This window comes from Schistocerca nitens, chromosome 4 (genome assembly GCF_023898315.1).
Source record: "Schistocerca nitens isolate TAMUIC-IGC-003100 chromosome 4, iqSchNite1.1, whole genome shotgun sequence".
Lineage (NCBI taxonomy): Eukaryota > Metazoa > Arthropoda > Insecta > Orthoptera > Acrididae > Schistocerca > Schistocerca nitens.
Window position 1 is genome coordinate 503,473,927 of NC_064617.1, and position 22,521 is coordinate 503,496,447.

Genomic DNA, 22,521 nt, shown 5'->3' on the forward strand with positions numbered 1-22,521 from the left:
AAACTCTCCAGCAATGCCATGTGGCATAGCAACTCAATACCATAAATCCCACGTACAATGACATTGCATATGCACTGTCACAGAATAATCTACAGACACTACGAGTTGCCAATCATCGTGCCAGCTTTGTCTGCATGTCACTCACATGTACCATATTTAAAAATGTTAATAATACCCAAAATGATACAACTTTGTAAAGTAGCTCTTCCTCACTGTTCAAGCTATCGCTATACCAAATTTCATCGAATTAGTAATACTGGCATTGGTAAGGAAATATGGATTAAAAACTTTCTAAGTTCGAAAGTGAAAGAGTGAAAAAGTTTTCAAAGAGTAATTATTGTTCTACAGTTCAGATTATAGTCTTCAAATCGATAAGTATGTTGTACTACATACTTTCTTAAGTAGCTTATATTCTTCCTTAATGTTCGAGCTACCTCTATACCAAATTTTATCAGAATCTGTTCCGCAGTGTAGACATGAAAACATAACAGTGACATAGGTGAAAGGGGACAAATGATACACCCTCAATTTTAGTATGCATGAAATTCGAACTTCCATTTGAAATTTCCTCTTTAAAATCGTCTTAACATAGCACTTTGTTAAAACTAAAAAACAACATATAATAAGTTACCGAAGATGATGTGTGTTGGGCTGTCCGAGTACGAAGACTAGCAATGGCTCGTTGATATTCCTCTCTTGCTTGAGCCCCATCAGAATCACTATCAGAAACTGCAATACATGATGAGGAGACTTCTTTATCACCAAATGGAGCTGAGTAATTGCTATCAACTCCTGTCACATCAGCTGATGAAGATACAATAGGTGAACCACTTCTATCACTGACAGGGCTCAAACTACGTAGTCGTCTGCTTCGTTCAGGGCTGGAGTCCTCGAGATGCCGCCGCAAGCCAGATTCATGTCTCTTTGCCTTCTTGGGTCTATTTCCTTCTGCTTTCTTTCTGCGCTTAGCCTCTGGCATGTCTCTTTTTTGTATTTTTCTCGGTAATTCTCCAGTACTGACAGAACTCTGCCCTGCTATATCGAAGATACAAAAGATGTAACAGAGTTTACTTTAATTTCTTCCTTACAATATAATGTACACTTTAAATAACTCAAATTAGATAATTATAAGGCATCAAGTTTTCTTCAAAGTACAGAGACCTCGTAAAGGCAAAGTTTTAAATTTTATGGGTTTTCTGCAACTATACAGTGTGACAGTTGTGTGTAAAACATAATATACTGTACTATTTTAAGTTAACTTGTCTTTATGTAGAAATTACACAAGAAATAACATTTCTTTAAATTTGATTTTGTAATTTTTCTCTATTTCAGGCTGCAGTGTACAGCAATTGTTTCATCAGCAGAACAACTGAGGTCAAGTGCAAACCCATTTGAATGTGTTTGCATTTCTACAGTTTGAGGGACTGTAACCTGCAGTATGATGGTGTCCAACTTCAATAGGCCTGTAAGTGTTAAGAAGATTTTGGATGAGACATTTCCAGGTCACTGGATTGGAAGAGGAGGACCCACTTTCTGGCCCCCAAGGTCTCCATACATAACCCCATTCGAATTTTTCTTTGGGGCTTTCTGAAGGATGCTGTCTACCAGATTATGGCGTGGGACCTGTGAGCTTGCATCAGAGTAGCAATTGCACTTGTAAGGTTGAACGTGGTTGGGACTGGAATACTGCTTAGAAATCCTGCATGCCACAGAAGACACATACACTGAACTCTGTTAAGAGGCTACTAAAACTTTAATAGCATGTAAGAGCACAAAGAATTTCATTTCATTTTTTACAACACAGTTGCATTTGAAACAGTTTTTCGAGTTAACAGGATGTATACAATGCAGTTAAGAGTCTGACGATAGTGCTGCAATCAAGTTGGCTACAAAATAGTGTATTGCAAACTGAACTGCTATCTGTTGGGTTCAAAGCAGAAGACAAAGTGAGTCTGCAGTACAGCTGCCAACCCCAGCTAGGTGATAAACATAAATCTCTAAATATTCCACAGCAGTTGTACACTCCATAGGAAGGTTGAGTGTAAATTACGATAGTAATTAACTGCATCTGGGGCACGGCAAGCTTTCACTACTAGGTAGTCCCCCATAGTGGAAAGATTAACTACCATAATAAAACCTAGTCTCTCACAAAGCTCAAAAGAAATTTTGTACAAGATGTGAAGGGTATTGGGCACAAAAATTAGTGCCCAGGCAATATGTTCATGGGAAAAAGACCAAAGCAGAAAACAGCGAAGTGAAAGATGAACTCCTATCTACAAATTTTCCTTTACAGAAAAAAAAACAAATAACTTTGCCACTATTCAAATACCACATAATTCCAAAGGTGAGTGCCGTATCCTGCTACTAGTGCACACAAGTATGAGTGTGCAGAGTGTGGTGACGCCGTGCATGTGCACTTGAATCAGCAGCCAACTTTATCAATGCAGGTTGGCAGCTGAAGGCCAACTGCGCAAGGCGTGTGCGCAGTATGGTCTCCGCCATGCCGTCTCCCAGCGACACGCACATATATATGTGTGGAGCAGTGCTGACTGACCTCCTCTATGTTATTCTAGTTGCATCGTGCACATCAGTTGTTCTGTGTCTTGTGGAGTCTTGAGAGGCTATTCCATTATTGATCAGAGGTTACAAATAAAGCCATATTTGTGTGACTCGGATCAGTTTTGTGTATTACTTGGTTACCATACCATTGGAGAAGAGTTTAGAAAGGTTTCCACATGTGTAGTCTGTAAGTGCAGTTTCATGAGGTTTATTCATTACAGATGTTGTACTACTGGCCCCGACTGAGCAGCGTGCTTTGGCTGTGACCACTCTGTCGGCTTCCAGTAACGGACAGGGTACCGTTCGACTAGTCCGTGCACCCACTTTTCCTCCATATGATAATTCAGCCAAACACTGGGAAGCTTAAGAAAAAAAGACTCAAAAGAATTTTTTGGCTTTTGAAACCATTTGGAAAACTTCAGTACCACTGTCAATGCGCAGTCGATCGAGGATCATATCCTCCCCCACACCAAGAGGAACTATTGGCGAAAACTGCAATTGCCCAGTACTTTTCTAAAATTGTTTTGTCTGAAGAGTTTGGATGAAGAGTATTTGTGCAGTCTGGTTTTGAATACTCCTTTTGGTCTCTACCAATATTTATGTCTTCCTTTTGGCGTGACTATCACGCCTGGTATTTTCCAACAATTTTTAGAGCAACTGACTATGCCTATCCTGGGTTGAATTAATTATCTGGATATCAGTGTCATGGGTTCCTCCGCGGCTGATCACTTGAAAAATGTCACACTCTGTTTTCTGTCTTATGGTCTGCACACTTAGTGTAACATTGTGAAATTTCAGTTTTTTCAACCTTCTATTATTTATTTAGGATTCAAGATGTCGTGGCACGAGGTTCTTCCTCTGCCAGACCACATCTTCGTCTTTATCTATGCCTCGCCCCTCGTCCATGAAGGGGTTTCAGGTCTTCCTACGGAAGATAGCCTACTACCAGAAATTCCTGCTGAGGTGGCCACACTGGTCCACCTACTGCCCATTTTGTTAAATGAGAATGCACCTTTTGCTGAAGCCCAGATTGAGAACGCGCTTTTCAAATGTTGAAATCCAAACTGTTCTTGGCGCCTTGTATAGCTCCATTCTCTCTGGACCAGCACATTGTTTTGGTGACCGATGCCTCAAAGTACAGCCTCAGCATGGTCCTAGCGCACCAATATGCCGACGGCTCTGAACGACCTGTTTCTTTCGCCTCCCACTCCAGCCCTGCAGCATTACTCTCAAGTGGGAAAGGAGGTTCTTGCCACAGTCTATGCTTGCCAGAATTTTCATGTTTTTTTGTATGCCTCCATAATCCCATTGTTTCCTTGTTTAACCCTCTCACTTTCTTGCCTGACAAGGCAGCACACTGCCTACAATACTGGACACTGTTCTTGACTTGCTACAATTACAATATTCTTTTTCATCCTGCCTTCCTGTGGGTCCTGATCTTGATTTTGTTGATGAAGAATTGCTTTTCTTCCATCCCAATATTGAAATACAGGATGCAGTTGATAGTTTCCCCAATTACAAGCTCTTGCATAGCAGCTGCTGTTGCCACCGATCCGGTTCTCTGCTGGATGGTTTGGTTTGTTCAACAGGGCTGGCCATGTAAACCGACAGATCATGTTCCAGACCCCTGCACAACTATTTTTCCTTACGGTATCGCCTCTCTGTTTTTGATGGTGTTTTGCTGTTGCCCACGGAAGACATCTCTCCCAGGGTAGTCATTCCTACCTCATTACAGTGTGAGGTTCTGTGGCTCCTCCACCAGCGTCATTGGGGAGTTTTGCACACTAAACTGTTGCCTAGGAGACATGTTTTTGTCCTGGGATTGACGTCAAAATTGTTTGTTTTTTTCACAGCTAGTGAGTAGTGTGCCCAACAACTGGCAGCTCCCAGTGCATCTCTGCCCTCTGGCACACTCCACATCAGCCATAGGAACGTATTAAAGTAGACTTTGCAGGTCCCTTCTTGAATTCCTATTGGCTCTTGATGATGGATACATTCTTCCAGTTTCCTTATATTCTCTGGTGTGTGTCAACATCAGCTGAGATCACAATTTGTACACTTTTGACAATTTTTTCTTTTGAGGGGTTGCCTTGTAGCTTACTTTCCGATGATGGGCCCCAGTTTTTTCCTCACAACTTTCAATTGTTTTGTTCCCGTCATGGATTTTGTCATACTATGACTCATCTCTTCCACCCTCAATTAAATGGTGAGGCTGACCGACTAATGTATACACTGAAGTCCCAAATAAAATGTTTGTTGTGGATTCTTCACTGGACAACACCCTTCTCTGTTTTCTGAGCACCTATCACTTCATGCCTATGTGGGAGCAGAACCTGGCTAATTTTCCTTCACAGCCGGCAGCCACGCACACTCCTCCACCTTCTGTGGCCTGTGCAGCACCTGCCACAGTCAGATTCATCCGGATACTTTGCGTCAGAATCGTCATTGTGAGCACAAGGGTTTGTTCACTGGACCAAGTGGATACCAGCCACTGTTGTCCACTGCCCGGAACGCCGTCCTTGTGATGTCCTTATGGCCGACGAGTTGGTGGTGTGCCACTTTGATCTGTTGCACCCCACTCGCTGCCATAATAAGGTACCGGTTTGCAGGTGCGGCCTCTGTCGCCACAGCCCACCTCGAGCCGGTTGGCGCCTGCTGTGGGGCACCTCCGTCCCATTGGCTGCCTCCTACCTGCGCGGCGGCATGGGTCTTCGGCTTCCCAGCACTGGGCACTGCTCCATCTCTGACCTTGAGTCTGTTGCTGCAGCCTGCTGTTCTTCTTGGGTCACCTCCACCGGTCCCCTCACCATCACTGCCTTGGCCATCATCGCCATTGAATCCAGCCCTGTCTTCTCTACACTGGGACCTGCCTGCTAACAATGACGCAGAAATGGTGATGGCACTCCCCTCTCCAGAGCTGTCGTCGGGTTCTGCACTGGACACACTGCCCTCGAGCGTGCCCGCGTCGACACACATTCCAGCCCTATGCTCCAGTGCCCGTCCAACACGTCGTCCCAACTCGTCTGCCAGCACCCGCTGCCACAGCTCCGGATTTGATGGATGTGTCTTTTGTCGGGCAGCCTGCGCACCCACTTCACACGAGGTAGAGGTGTGCTGTATGCTGCTACTAGTGCAAGTGAGTGTGAACGTGCTGAGTGTATTGTCGCTGCGCGTGCATGTTAGAATCTGTCGCCAACTGTATCAGCATGGGCCAGCTGCTGGACGCAAGCATGCAGTGCTGTTCCCGCTATCCACCTACTGACAACTTACACTTTTTGTCTCTCCCTCTCCCTATGTGATTCTAGTTTGTACTGCACACATCAGTGAAGTTCTGTGTCTTGTGGTGTTCTGACTGTTCACAGGTTATTATTACAGCCATAGTTGTGTGACTTGGACCAGTTTTGAGTATTACTTGGTTACTACAGTGAGTGATATAGCATGTTATATAATGACTTACAAGTGAATTAGCTCCACTCTTAAACTTATTTACAGTAGATCTCTGTGATATAGAATTTGGTTAGAAATAAAGAAAAAAAATAACAACAATAAAATGAAATGACAAAAAAGGATATACAGTACACAAACTGTGAAGACTAGGCTGATTTGGAAGATTTTCCAGTCACCTTTCTAAGAGTTTTGTGATCTGTTTCTTCACAGAATTTTACAAGTGTTTCATGCTAGTAGCATCAACATTTAAAATGGAGGTCTTACTGCCAGTAGTCACTTTATGCCTTTTGTTCAGCATACAAACCTTCTGTCAAAATATGACATACTCACATGGTGATGCCACAACTATCAAAATTACAGCTCCTCTTAACTGGGAAGGAAACAAAGGTTAAAGAGTAATTCTCTGAACCGAGGCCAGCTAGAATTTCCATATAGTCATATAGTCACTGGATGGAGATACTACTTGGTCAAGTGGATAACGGATGAATACCATATGACTTCAAATTCTATACAAACATTTGTGTCAGCATCAAGTCAACAGTTTGGATATAACTGTATAGTCTGTTATGGATACGAGGACAAGAAGGCAGTCATCCCATGCTGCGGTCACACTAAATGGCCCATTCCCAATCCATACACTCAAGTCACACCCACTTGTGTTTTTTTAATATCATTGAGGCATACTAATATTTGCTTTGATGCTTTCGCTTGACTGTCACAACAAAGAACTTTCCAGACTCATAGAAAAGGCGGCTGTTCGCCTTAAAACCATGCCATCTCTGTGAGAGCTATTGCTGGTACATTGTTAAACGTATCTTTGAATTCAGATTCATTTCTGTCTTTTTTAAGAATGTTGCATTTTTCACAAATTTTAATGTATTCAGGGTCCTCAAAAAAAGTGTCAAATACTTTGGGAGGTGGTAGTACTTATCGAAACAAGAAAAATAAGTCCAATAAAAATGGGTCCGAAAATGCATACTTTCTGCGATAAACGTGTTCACAGAAGTGTTAAATGTGGTGTCCATTCATGACAACGTACCCCTCTGCTCTCCGGCATCAAATTCATGACAATGCACCCCTCTTCTCTCCGGCATAATGAATGACACACCCTTTGAAGTATACCCAGTTGTTGTACCTGCTGGCACACATTGAAGATGCAACCCTGTAGTGTGCACATCTCTTTAATTGGCATGTCATAGAACAATTCCTTCAAGTATTCCCATAACCAAAAGTCTAAGGGATTGAGGTCTGGGGAACGAGCAGGTCGAGTTGTGGGGGCCCCCGACCAATGCAGCAGTCCTGAAATGTTTGCATCTGATGTTCGTGCACATTGTGATGAAAGAGTGCTAGTGTGCCATCTTGCATGAATAATTTATATTCGTTGTTGCAATGGCACAGCCTCCAGCAAGGTAGGCAATACATTAATGAGAAAGTCCAGATAATGCACCACAATAACCTTTGTGTTCGCACGTATGGCCCTATTAATCCACTGCCAAGTACACCTGAAGACACATTGATTAAGAATTGGTTCTGATGAACTTTTCCCTGAATGTCTTGGTGATTTACACCTGCCAATACGTGCTGGTTATGGAAATTCACAACACCATCTCTTGTGAACCCTGGCTCATCAGTAACTACAATCTTGAATGTGGACAGTGGATCTGTGGCACACTTCTGCAACAGCCACTGACAGGACTGCTAGCTGCCATGATGATCCTATGGCCTTAGGGCCTGAATGTGCAGTAGATGATAAGGGTACAGCAACTGTTCATGAAATACCCCCTCACCAGATAAGAGAGTGAGACATGCCATCTACTGCCGCTAATCGTCCCACACTGGTCTCAAGGGTATCTTCCAACAAACATAACACACACTCCTCCATGAGAGGCGTGCAGACTGTGCTGAGGACTTCCATTGTCAGTCTTCCAAGATGCTAGGGTACCTGTGTCCCTCAGATGTCGAAAAGTCTGCCGAATAGCTTATCAGAGGGCACACTGTGTTGCAGATATTTTTCAGTGTAGAGGGTATGGGCTATGTCCATTTGCTAAACCATAGCAGAATATCATATCCACCATTTTACCTGTCAAGTAGTAGGCTTCCATTGCTAACAAGTGGTGGAAGAGAGAAAATGTAAATTTACTACACCATTTGAAAGTACAAACAGAGCAATAGCAGTAAACACATAAGTGAATCCACATTTGGAAGAAGGTAAAACACCATGATACATATCCAGGGTTGACAGTACTGTACAATAAAGCACAAAAACACAACGAGAACTAATGAAGACTACAAAACGACTTGAACCACACTACTGAGTGCAGACCACCTAATATGGGGTAGAGTACTGTGCATAACACATCTTAATACCCTGCTGACACATTTGAAGGAGCAATAATTCAACGACTGTGCTAATATCCGCAACCAAGCATCGCGCAGTCCTTCCTATAAACACGTTTTTATCTTGTAAAGCGTGCATTTTCGGACTCACATTTATTGGACTTATTTTTCTCGTTTTGATGAGTGCTACAGCCTCTCAAAGCATTCAACACTTTTTTGAACCTCTGCTATATTAACTTAGCAGGCAGAATCAGTTGCATTCTCTGTCTTTTTGCGGATATGACACACAATTTTACATGGCATGCAGTGTCAACATTGTACAATTAGACCGTCATTTACACACACAGACATTTTTGCACTATTCTACTATTATTTAATTGATACAGTAAGATAATAATTCAATCAATATTGAGCAGTGGGGTTTCACATGTAAATTTGTACTACATTTATTGCTAGGATGGGATTGTTGCTTACATTATGATTCATGTTTGTTCCAGTTTATATGAGAATTTATGAATAAGGCACTGTTGAAGTACCTCCACTCAAAATCTTAAGATTATTTGCTGGTAAATTAAGAAAAACAACTCTTTATGCTACTAACATTATTAATCATCTATTAATCATATCGATACTGTTTTACGCCATTTATCATGGTTGTAAATTTGAATGATCCTGCTTGTGACATTGGTGTCTTCTTTTCCTAACATAATGGTTTTTAGCACATACAGGGTAAAACTTGTGAGAATATTAAAAGTAGTAAATAGGCTTCAACAAGATGTTCCTTATTTCACTTCTGTTATGATTCTCACTGCTCTCTTCTCCAATACGAAAACCCTTTTCACAATACATAGAAATGTAAGCTCATGCTTTTTAAGAAAAACTGAAGTGTAGTGCTTTATAACTATATGTTTATGAACTAACAACTGGAATTAGTTATGCAATTAAATGCCTGGGAATAACACTCTACATGTATATGAAGTGAAGGAATCACATACACCCACTTATAAGTAAAGCAAATGGCTGGCTTTCATTCATTCTTAAGATACTAGGAAATTGTGGTTTATCTAGAAACAATTTTGCTTATAAACATTTGTATAGCCTACCTAGGAATGAAGCTCAATGTCTAGTACACACATTGTGTCAGACACATTGAGCATATACTAAAATTGCGTAATCTCACAAATAGTGATTGCAATATTTGTATTGCAAGCAAGTGAATCCGGAACGCTTGAAATCACATGGGCAAACACTTGAAGGAAGATCTTCCGCAAAAACATATTCAAGAAGAGCTCTATAGGGCTAACTATTTAATTCAAATGTCACAGCCTCACACAGATTGCACTGTTATTGATGATAGATTGATTGACTACAATCTTTAATTTTGTGTGGTTCACACACTGATCTGCTTATTTGCTTACATGGTATTTCAATGCACTCAGTTCTTTTGTGTTTCATTCAAATGTATAAACTGGAATACTGTACCATCACTTAATCCTTGTTTTTGGCATTTTATCACCAAAAAAATTTCATCTTGAGTTGTTGAAGGTTTATAGGGATTGTCTTCTACTTTCAGCACTTAATGACTTAGTGAACTCACACATCTCTTGAACATGATCTATTGAAAGATGCCACAAAACTGGAATGACAGATGATAACATTGAAACAGCACACAATACTGTACAGGATGAAAGGTAGTCAAAGGTGTATGAAATAGCACACATCATACAAGTATGAAAAGAAAGTGTAAAATACACTGACATGAAAAATTAAGCATGAACAAAATAGGAGCCAGATTTGTTAAAAGCTAGCCAAAACGAAATTATGATTGATGATTGGTTTCCTTCAAACAGAATCTAATTGAATAGTACCACAAAATTTTTAAAATACTTAATGCAAGAAATGAAACAGCAATCAAAGCAGTGTATGGAAATTGGTAACCCAGCACAAAAGATAGATAATGTTAATCTTATGTGTTGTAAAGGCTATATGCAGTACTTTCTAGGATATAAAATGGATTCTTCTTTTTGACTGCTTAGCAACAAGGAAATGGATGGGGGGTAGAGATGGAAATCATCTTTGGTGAAAATGCATCTGTCAAAAAAAGTAGTTTGACAATGGGTATCTGATAAAACTGAAGTATGAACTGCTGGAAGGAACTTGTTCCACAAAATTGTCAAATAAGTGAATATTTGAAAACCTTAACCGTTGGAGCCAGTAGTTTCCTTGCTTGCATCTAGCTTACTCACTAGAAGTTCCATGAGTTGATGACCTCTTGGTTGAAACTAATTGCAGAATAGTACGATAAAATGTTTAAGCAGATTGGTGTAGTTATTTACAATAAAATATCTTTTATGCAAGCTAGGTTGCATGAGTTTAAGGAGATTTAATTTCTTACTCGCAGCTATTTACCAGGCTGGAATAGGAATGTAGCATTTGATTCAAACTGCTCTAGTACTGGAAAAATGTCAAAAATTAACAAAATTTTGAGTAATTATTTGCAACAGACCTTTATTACTTTTGTACACCATTACCAGTACTTAAAATGAACTTTCACTGTGGTATACTTTGCAGCAATATTTTAAACGAATCCCTAGACCACATTCTCTTCCAGTGGATTCTCAGCAATTCTGTTATGAATCACAGTATGAAATTCCTATGTGCATCTTCTTTTACTTTTTCAACTGACTGATAAACAATAAATTCACTGTGTATGAAACATTTAGTAGCCTTCTCAACAATTACCTTACCAGGTTTGGAAGCTCGTTTTAGCCACTTGCTCTTTTTAGTCACTTTTCATGTTTGTGAATTATGTTTCCATTTTTAAAACTCCACCTTTTGCAAAACACGACATTTTTCTGTTTTTATTCCTTGCACATAAATGTTTTGATACCTATGTATAATCTACAGTACGTCTTCTTTTATTTCTGGAACTGCATTAATTTTTGAAGATGGGATTGGACAAATTATCCTGATTTTTTTAAATGTCTTTTGTGGGTTGACAGCACATTGTACTGTACGAGGCCCATTCATAAATTAACTTCCAACTGGCTGTTAGATATAAACAAATGCTTTTTGTTTCATGGCACTTGCTTAGCTGAAAATCCTTTCGGGTTGCCAAAAACAAATCATGAACAAGCATTGTGTGTGTGTGTGTGTGTGTGTGTGTGTGTGAGAGAGAGAGAGAGAGAGAGAGAGAGAGAGAGAGCATTGTCATGATGCAGCTTCCACAAGTGGTTTTGCCATTGCAGTCGTTTTCTTCAGAATGCTTCATGCAAGTGGCACATAACTTCCAGGTGGTTTTCATTATTGACCTTACAACCATAAGGCAGGAACTCGTCATGCACTATCCCATTCTAATCAAAGAAAATAGTGAGAACAGCATTCACACGTGATCGAATTTCTCGAATTTTTTTCCATCTTGGGTCTTCAGGCAGTTTCCATTGGGATGAATGGGCCTTGGTTTTGACATCACACCTCTATAACCAAGTTTTGTCACCTGTTATAACCTTCTTTAGAAGTTCTGGATCACTGTTGATTTCATTCATCAATTCCTGAGCAATGTCTACACAATATCTTTTTTGGTCAAAATTCAACACTTGCTGAACAAACTTTGCTGCTACACATTTCATGCCCAAAATATATTTAAAAAAATTGCTTGGCACGAACAAAAGGATATGTCGACATCATCAGCAATCTTCCTGATGGTGATTCGGCAATTTTCCAGAACCATTTTCCTTATTTCTTCCACATTGTCATATGTAATTGATGTGCTAGGGTGTCCAGGGCAGTCATCATCTTCAACTTCTTCAATTCTCTTTGAAATGTTTATACCACTCATAACGTCTTGGCTTACTCACAGCGGAGCCGCAAAAGTCACAATCAACATTTCGAGACTGGTGCTGCACTTTGTTCCATTTTTCAAAAAAGATTTAATGCAAATTATTTGATCCACCTTTTTCAAAAGCAAAACTTCACCGAGCACTCAAAAATGCATATAGCCTTCATGATAATAAACTAAATATTCAAAACAGATGAAAAACAAACATACTTCAGGAACATATGTACCAACAAGATTTAAAAAAAAAAAAAAAAATTGAAAATCGGATGTATAAAGCCCACAAAATTCAAAAATTCATATTTCTTTTTTATCGCACCTCAGATGAAACTCTGAATGTCAATTTTTAAAAAACAACCCCAAAAGATGATTACTAAAGGAAACATTTTCCATTGTGACAATGCACAATCCCATACAGAGCGTGCGCGCGCACCCACCCACACACACACACACACACACACACACACACACACACACACACACACACACACGCGGGCGCGCGCGCGCGCGTGCAGACTCTTTGGCTTTCAGCAGCATCCTCACTACAGTTCTGATTTAGCACCATATGAGTCTAATCTCTTTCCCAAGCTGAAGAACTGGCTGCTGACAGCACTTTACAATCGACAATCGGCTCAAGGATGTTGTCAACAACTGGCTGAGGCATCTGGTAACACCATTCTTTTACAAAGGGAAAAAAATGTTTAAATTTGGGTGGCGACTATGAGGACAAATAATGTCAACATGTAAGTACAGATTGCATATGCAAAAAACATTTTACCCTTTTTTTTCTTTTTTCAATAGCCAATCCGAGGTCAATTTATGAGAAGCCCTCATATGTCACTTTGTGTGTTTCTTTGTAGAGAGTTATTATTTTCTCTGTTTGTCATACTTTTTCCACTTCATTTTCACATGGTATCCCAAGTTTTCATGCATAAAAATGAGATTTAGGAAAGTGACATTTCTCAATGACCGCAATGAGATGTTTTCCTAAATCTCAGTTTTGTATAATCTGGCATTACTAGGTGAGAGTCAAGAGAAAAATGGTGTGAAACACTGTATATAACTACAGCTCAAAAATAAGCCCACAAAGGATTTAACACAGAACAAAAAATATTGCTTATTGCCAAGACGTAAAACGCATAACAGCAGTACAACCTGACCAACCCTGTCCTTCAAAATTAAGCAGTTTCTCAGAAACATATCAAGACCCACTGAAGATGACATACAGGTCTTGAGACATGTCTGGGTATAAAAAAGCCATTGTGTTTTGCAGAAGGCAGAGTTTTGTAAACCTCGAGAGCCTCGCCTCAACTTAAATCCTATCGAGCATGTTTAGAGTGCACGAGGAGACATGTTGCAGCACATCCACATGCACCAATGACCATCCAATAGTCGTCAACCGAGCTGATAGAGGAATTGAATGCCCTACCACAAGCACTCCTTACCAACCGTGTGGCCAGCATGGGAGCACGTTGCAGAGTAAGCAGTACCATCTGTGATGATCACACACTCTATTAAGAACCGTGTCCTGCCTTTTGTAATGTCCAAAAGACCATCTTAAGTTATGGTGACTTCAGTGTAATTATTGTCTTTGAATAAAGGTGTCATTTCTGTTCATTTCATTATGTATTTCTTTCAGTTGCCTTCTGTGCTACTCTTTAGTAGTTCTTCCTATATAAGGTCCAAGTGCCACTGAGCTATGTTCCTTGGAGGTGACACATTACGCCGAAGTTATTTTTGTTCCTAATTTTTGTAAACCTGTGTAGATAAAAAAAAAAAACTGTTTCCATAGCTGCTCATTGTCATCTTCATAGTTACCAAAATACTAAACAGGAAATAATTTCATTGTGAAACACTGAGTTTCATGAAGTCTTCAATAGATGTGTATTTTGTATCACTATTATGTTTTATTGAGACTTCTTGCTGAATCAACCAATGATTACAAATTAATGTCTCCTGATGATACTAATTTCATCCAGCAAACAGATAGGACTATCTGCTGGATAACAATCTTGATAAAAAAAAAAAAAAAAAAAAAAAAAAAAAGAAAAGAAACACCGCATACCTCTTTCCAAAGCATTCCTCAGCTGTCTTTCAATGGCTTCAAAAAGAATCTGATCATCTGCCTCCAGGCCACCACTTTGTGAATACCACTCCAGAAGGCAGTCCAATGGTGTCTTCCCCTTAAGCAGAATTAGAGATTATTCTAATTTGATCTCAAATGATTTTCACACACAGTAAGGTAACATGAATATAACCAACATGAGTCTGTTTACCTCATTTGTACGTGTGACAACACATGCGCCACGGTTCAGCAATACTTGGACAGTTGAGAGATTTCCGCACAAAGCTGCATCGTGCAAAGGTGTAATCCCCCCACAAAGTGCTCCTCCTCTGTCATTAATCGCTGCACCATGATCCAACAACATCTCTACAATCTCAGGGAAACCAAGATTGGCTGCTTCGTGTAAAGGCAACCAGCCACAGTGATCCCGAACATTCACAGGATGACCCTACATCATAAATAATGGCACGAAATCACATATTTATACTTTATGAAAATTTCTCTTTGCTTTTTTTGTTTTATGAACTTCTAAAGGCAGATATTTTTTAAAAAAAGTGAATGTCTTTTTATAAGCTTAGTGGAGGAGAAAGAGGAAACCAAAGGGGGAAAAAAGTAAAAAGAGTTACCATAGCTCATGAAACACAAAATTATGCTATGGATGATGAATGAAAACTTGTCTTGTTGAATACTTATGCCATTTACACACTTATTCTTAATATTCTTCAAAGAGTTTAAATCAGTAGTCTTTGCTATGTTGTGGCTTAGAAATGTCTAATCACTATCGATAAAAAATCTGAAGAAAAACACTGAAAAAGGTAACACTAGAAGCCAGACACTATCTCACTTCATAGAATCAATGGGCTACATAGATCAGGGGCTGGAATGACACCAATAGTGTAAATTTATGAAGTTAGAGAAAATGTCCAACTTGGATATGAAGATTGCAAAGCACCATTCAACCCTGCTAATCCTAAATTTGATACAGGGCTAATAAACTACTTATATGAGGGGTAATCATGAAGTATTAACTATCATCTTGAAAAGTAAAGCTACACAATATTTTGTTTGTTTGTTTGCACTTAAATACCTGCAGTTCTGGTAACCATGAAATACCTATGGCACATTACTGTAGTAAAGGGATAAAAATGGCGCATCCCGCTGATAAAGTGGAAATCGGTTGCAATCCGCCCCCTCCCAGCCCTGCTCTCAAGTGTTACTACATAGTTCACTGGTAACGTGCCAGACTACATATCCAAAGGTCTCAGGCTCAATCCGCAGCCAGTCTCAGTATTTTTTTCTTTCACCTCTGGAAACATTTGTTAAGATGAAAAATATAAACACAAAATGACAGAACTGATAAAAAGATCTACGAATTCTAGTCTTTTGTTGTTGTTGTTGTTGTTGTTGTTGTTTCGCTGATGTAATAAAAGGAAAGGTGTCATGTAAAATATTTTCGTGAATATCAACATGCATGCCACTGGAGTTCTGCAACAATCTGAGAATGTGCCCACTGGATATCATCTCAACGACTGTTTATTCTAGTAACCCATTTGAGTTTACATACTCTTGTTAACATTTTAATTTAATAAGAATATAACAGAGGGAAACATTCCACGTGGAAAAATATATCTAAAAAGAAAGATGATGAGACTTACCAAACAAAAGCGCTGGCAGGTCGATAGACACACAAACAAACACAAATATACACACAAAATTCAAGCTTTCGCAACAAACTGTTGCCTCATCAGGAAGGAGAGGGAAGACGAAAGGATGTGGGTTTTAAGGGAGAGGATAAGGAGTCATTCCAATCCCGGGAGCGGAAAGACTTACCTCCTGATGAGGCAACAGTTTGTTGCGAAAGCTTGAATTTTGTGTGTATATTTGTGTTTGTTTGTGTGTCTATCGACCTGCCAGCGCTTTTGTTTGGTAAGTCTCATCATCTTTCTTTTTAGATATATTTTAATTTAATAATATCTTTATTAACATATATCTATACACTTCACTGTAAGTGCTCCTTTTATGAAGCAAAGTATTACAAAAACATCATCTAGATGCAAATGCTCAACAACCAGTGGTGCAGAAACTTAGATGGTAAGCTTTGTTAGAAATTGTGGCTACTGTCTTGTAACCAGTGCACTCTGCACCGAGGAGTGCTCTGATATTAATCTTCATGGCGGACTAAAATAATCTGCTACATTGGGCCTCATACTTACTAAGGGCAGAAATCCTTGTTCTATAGTTGGGTGCATATAAGAAAGTACCAGCACTGGCAACACTGGGTTGAGTGCTACACCCGGCTTCCGACCCTGCCTAGCAGAATTTATATGCTCAGAAAACTATTGCTCTTGCTTCTTAATGTATTACTTGTCGTGTTTGCTTTATGTCAGGCATAATAAACACTATAGTGGCTAAGTGATATCACCACACCCAAACTAACATGAAAATCAATACTAAAATTTCTGTACACACCCCAATGTGCATGCTACATACAGGTGGCTGGAGTGTCATGTGGTCCACTACTCCTTGCCACTGCACTTTACCCCACCACTCACTCTTTTATGTGCACAATGCTATAGTCATAGTTCAGTTAAGGAAGTAAACTTCACTTGTTCTATTCAATACAAGGTGTTTGCACCAAGATTTTATAAGCAAGATGAGGCACATAAAACAACTTATCACAAAACTGGGTGTTCACTCATTAACAGAAGTGCAAACATATCATCATTGTACTGTAGTACTTAACCCAACAATGTACGATTCATATGACTTAACATTTAAATAATGAAACTATATTAATAACTGTGAAGTTAAATGTATGGGGAAAAAGAAAATGCAACCATGTTGGCACAATTTTTTGATCCACTAGTGAACTGTTTTATCTGCCATAATATTGTTGAAATATTTATATGGGCATTTTCTTTCTAGATGAAACTTACAATGTAAAAATATTTTACTGTTTTACATACCTGCTCAAGAAGTTTCTTAACAAGAGCTTTGTTTCCAGCAATGCAAGCAGTATGCAATTGTGTCTCCCCTTTCTCATTTCTACGCACCTTCAAACCGACTGACCGTTTTCTCGTAACTCGGGATCTATCAAATTCTTCATTTTCTGATTCTGATAAGTCTAAAAAAAAAGGAAAAAGTCCCTTACTTTTTATATTTCAGAGACTGCTTGTATTCATATCAAATGGAAAAAGAAATCCACACTTTCACACTAAGACTTATTGATGGAATGACAGGCAATGGGAACTGGGAAGCTGAAAAGAGATGTCAGAGTAGCATCTGGTTATAGTATGCAGGAGACCATAAGTGAAATTCAGAAAGTGTGATAGATTTAAAGACATATTAAAGTTTTGGCCAAGTCATGCCCCACAGCAAATTGTTAATGAAAGTACGAGCATATGTAATAGGTTGCCCGATATGTCAGTGGCTCAAAGACTTCTTAAGGAACAGAACCCAGTATGGATCTGGCAGACAGGGTGGTCAGCAATCTGCAGTTGTTTGCTGATGATGCTTTGGTGTATGGGAAGATAATGAAGTTGAGTGACTGTAGGAGAATACAAGATGACTTCAACAAAATTTCTAGTTGGTATGACAAATAATAGCTGGCTATAAATGTAGAAAAATATAAGTCAATGCAGATGAGTAGGAAAAACAAATCTGTAATGTTTTAATACAGTATTAGTAGCAGACTGCTTGACACAGTGACATCATTTAATTATCTGGGCGTAACATAACATTGCAGTATAAAATGGAACAGGCACGAGAGGATTGTGATAGGGAAGGTCAATGGTCAACTTCAGTTTAGTGGGAGAATTTTGGGAAAGTGTGATCAATCTGTAAAGGAGACCACATATAGGACACTAACGCAGCCTATTCTTGACTACTGCTCTCAAGTGTTTGGGATCCATACCAGGTCAGATTGAAGAAAGACACTGAAGCAATTCAATTCAGAGGCAGGCTACAAGATTTGTTATTGGTAGGTTTGAACACCACGCAAGTATTACGGTTGCTTTGGGAACACAAATGGTAATCCCTGGAGGAAAGGTGGTGTTTTTTTTTAACACACACTGTTGAGATAATTTAGAGAAAATGCATTCGAAACTGACTCTAATGCTGCCAACACACTTTTCACATACGGGCCACAAAGATAAGATACGAGAAATAAGAGCTCATACAGAGGCATATAGACAGTCGTTTTTCCGTCACTCTATTTGTGAGTGGAACAGGAAAGGAAATGACTAATTATGGTACAGTGTACTCTTCATTATGCACTGTATGGTGACTTGTGGAGTACACGTGTACATGTAAATGTAGATGATAGCTCAGTTGGTAAAATAACCTCTCAACAAAGCAAATGTCAGCCTGATACATGATTTTAGTTATCCATGAAGTGTCATTCCTACATTTATGCACTGCCAAACACAACAAGAAAGTGGTTTTAAAAATTCATATTTTCACCTGCTTCACAATTCAGCACTAATCTTCTTCACATGCTGTAAATGTCATAAGTTCTAAATTTGTTTTTTCCCCTAACATCTATATGAGGTAGAAGCTGCTCCTTCTCCACTAAAAGATCATTGGTGGCATTGCATTGGTGGAGGGAAAGGGACAAGTGTGTAAAAAACAATGACTAACAAAGGCTGAGGCTAGGTGGGTTATGGGTACATAGGATACATTGTGGGGAGGGTTCCCACATGTGCAATTTAGAAAAGTTAGTGTTGCTGCGAAGGATCCAGATGCCACAGGCTGTGAAGCAGTCACTGAAATGAAAAACGTTGAATTGGGCAGCATGCTCAGCAACGGGGTGGTCAAGCTGTTTCTTGGCCACAGTTTGTTGGTCATGCAGACAGACAGCTTGTTGGCTGTTATGCCCACATAAAATGCAGCACAGTGGTTGCAGCTCAGCTCATAGATCACTTGCCTGGTTTCATAGGTAGCCCTGCCTTTGATGGGAGTTTTGCGACTGGGGTCAGTACTGCAGTTTCATCATTATCATCATCATAATCATCATAATCATCATCAGTCAGCTTCATCATCATCAGTCAGCTGGTACATTGTCTGAAGACGGCCTACTATTAAATGCTGAAACTGCCCACATTTTTAGAAAACGACTGTCCGATCAAGACTGATTTTTACTAATTTTATTTTGCTGTGTGGTGAATTTTAACTTATAGATGTTTTTTATTCATTCCCTGCAATATTGTTACGTAGCAGTCGCAATCAGGTTTACACTCGATTACCACTGCAAAATGGTAGTAAGAAGGCAAAATTTCTGGCAAAAAATTAAAGAAAAAAAGTTGTATACACCACAACTAAGGACAATAAGTATTTTATGAGTGTTTCAAACTGTATAAAAAATTAACAAGATTATCTTTGAAGCCAAGAAACTGTACCATTTATATTATATTCAAGGAATGAATATAAATCCATGCAGAGAATTGAAATGTTTAAACATGGTTTGCTGCCATTCTATAATTTATGAAAGAATGGCATTCTGTAAATTTAAAATGTAAACAACACAAATTAAGAAATAACGTCAGGCCTGGAGGAGATACAGGACAAGTGTTGAAATGTTTTGTGATCAAAAAACATTGTGTTCCACACAAGGCAGATTTGTAAAATTCTTCTGAAGTGTCAATATATTTGAAACAAAACTATTTATTCAATAATACTTGCCTGCTTAGTCATCTTCAAGTGAACATTTACATATGTTCGTACATATACAGCATTAACAGAACTTATGTTATAAAAGAAACAGGACATCAGAGACTGCCCTAAGAGCATCACAATTTTGTAAACCATACTGAAATGCATAATTCGGCTTTAAGTGCATATTCGTACATGCAGATTCACACTAAAGTACACCCCTATCTGATATTAACCTTTTCAGTTCAGTTTTCGGGTTGCCAATTTTCTTGGAGTACCAGTACTGTATTATCCTATGTTTGGTTCCTTACTACAACATACTGCCATACACGCCCGAAGATGAAAACATGAAGTTAAATTCAGCAAACAGTTGAAACTAGCCCACAATGTGGAATGAAACACTTTGTTTAAAATAAATTGCCTCTGCAGAAAAGATTAATACGAGCCAAATTTCTTTAGCAAACACACATATAACTTCATTGTTCTACAAGACGATTAATGCTTGATTGCTAATAAAATGCAAATAAAATCAGAAAGCTGAAACTAATAACATATTTTAATCTTCTGAAATACTGTGAATATATTTTAATTCACCTGACAGCTACCAGCACACGAATCCATTTGTTTTCATTTGACGTAAAAGCTGTAAACGAAGAGAAAACAGTAAAATCACAAAATGTAAACATGGGTCACATGGAGACTAACCCCCCACCCTACCCACAACATAACAGACTGCTCTGCAGATGCACAAATCTGGCAGCTAGGGCATGTAAGAAAAAATTTTATAGTAGTATCGGCCTGCTTGCTACGACTTCTCATACAAATAACAGCCACACTTCAAGTAGCCAGAAGCGGGAGAAGGCAGTTCTCTGCACATGCGCAAGCCTACTGGCAATTGCTCAGACGAACCTAAAATTGTAAACAGTTGTGACATCACACCCATTGAAAGCAGTTTCTTGTTAGTAAGTAGTGCATAGTCTTCACCCTAAAGCATTTGACACATTTTGCTGTCAGTAGACACTCACCTGTGCACTGTTTTTTGTTGTTGTGAATGGAGCATTTTCATTGCAACTAAATTTTTATTTTTGTATCATTCTCTCGTTTATGTTATATTGCTGCAGTGTTGTTCTGCAGTAGCACGCTAGAGTAAAACTATTTGTTAAAGTATCAGTTCTTACCGTCAAGATTACAAAAATTTAACTGCAGACTAAGACAATGAAAAATTCCCAGATTTTTCCCAGTTTTTTCCTGGATGAAAAAATTCCTGGGTTTTTCATGGATTTCCCAGTTGACCCGTGGCATATACTCCCTGAATCATACCTAGGCAACAGGAAACAGTATGCATCAATAGGGAACACAAATCAGTTGGAAACCAAAGTCAGGCTCCAGCTCTTGGCTGACATACGAGTACAAGTACAGAGCAGCAAGTTAAGTGTTTATCTTTTTCTATTTTCCTGATAGTATACTTATTAAATTTTGTGCATGTTTCTCTGTTTAAGAGGTTTCATCTCACATTTTTGTAAACGTAAATTCATTCAGTCTGTAGCGCAGTAGTTGCTCACTGAACGCCTGCTATGTAGGTCATTAACGCAACAGCACCCATTGGTGACACATTAGGAGGGTAGAAAGTTGCATATCTTGAATTGTCTACTTTTATAGTTCACTTCTTCAATTAGTCTTGCTAGAATGGCTTGGATGTGTGCATGCTGTGTGCGGATGCAGGAGGAGCTGGCCGCAGTTCGCGAACAGCTGAATGTGCTTTCGGCTATGGTCAGTCACCTTCAGGCTGCTGCCTCAGGAGGGAATAGCAGTGGCAAGAATCTGGTGCATCACATGGGTCACCTCAGATATTGCTTGTTTTGCCCAAGGGCTTTGATTCCGAGGCACCTCCTACCGCACCCGACACGGTGGATCTGCTCTCACAGCGGGGTGAGTGGCGGATAGTAATGTGTTTGTGTCACTCGTAGCGGAGGGCCAACGCGGAGACTGGCCACCTGGCCTCGTCCATTCACCCTGTGAGTGGACAGGTGGCCGCTCCCTCAGCAGGGCCCCAGCAGGCACACGCAGGAAGTGGTTTACTTGTTATTGGAAGCTCCATTGTTAGGAATGTTATGGAGCCCCTTAGGCAGATAGTGTTCAGTGCTGGAAAGAAAGCCAATGTGCACTCGGTGTGTCTGCTGGGAAACCCTCATCCTAGATGTAGAGCCAGTCTTCACTGTTGCTATCAAGCATGTAGGGTGCAGTCATCTGTACGTTGTGGCTCATGTTGGCACCGACGACGCCTGTCGCATGGATTCTGAGGTGATCCTCAGATCATACAGGTGGCTGTAAAGGTAATGAAGACTGCTGGCCTCGCACTCGGGGTGCAAGCAGAGCTCACAATTTGCAGCATCGTTACAAGAGTTGATTGAGATCCTTTGGTTGAGAGCCAAGTGGAGGTTCCCAACCAAATGCATTGTCGACTCTGTGACAGTCCTGGCTGCAGATTTCTAGACCTGTGTTATTGTGTGGGGATTTGTTGGACTCCCCTTGATAGGTCAGGGGTGCACTAACAAGACAGCTACTCAGGTAGCAGGGTGCAACACACAAATGAAGCACTACTCAGGTAGCAAGAGTACTCATGGAGTGC

The 22,521-nt window shown here is 39.7% G+C and overlaps 1 protein-coding gene across 4 annotated transcripts in view; it reads right to left on the reverse strand.

Annotated features, from left to right (window-relative positions):
* Positions 1-22,521, reverse strand: part of LOC126252967 (tonsoku-like protein) — a 286,128-nt gene that overhangs the window by 107,596 nt on the left and 156,011 nt on the right. For 3 of the 4 annotated variants that reach the window (XM_049953987.1, XM_049953984.1, XM_049953983.1), the window contains exons 13-16: positions 17,210-17,367; positions 14,455-14,691; positions 14,244-14,361; positions 632-1,035 (exon numbers count right to left, since the gene is read on the reverse strand). In XM_049953987.1, the coding sequence (XP_049809944.1) occupies positions 632-1,035; positions 14,244-14,361; positions 14,455-14,691; positions 17,210-17,367 (917 nt within the window). The remainder of the gene's footprint in view (positions 1-631; positions 1,036-14,243; positions 14,362-14,454; positions 14,692-17,209; positions 17,368-22,521) is intronic. The other variant, XM_049953985.1, reaches the window with a different exon arrangement.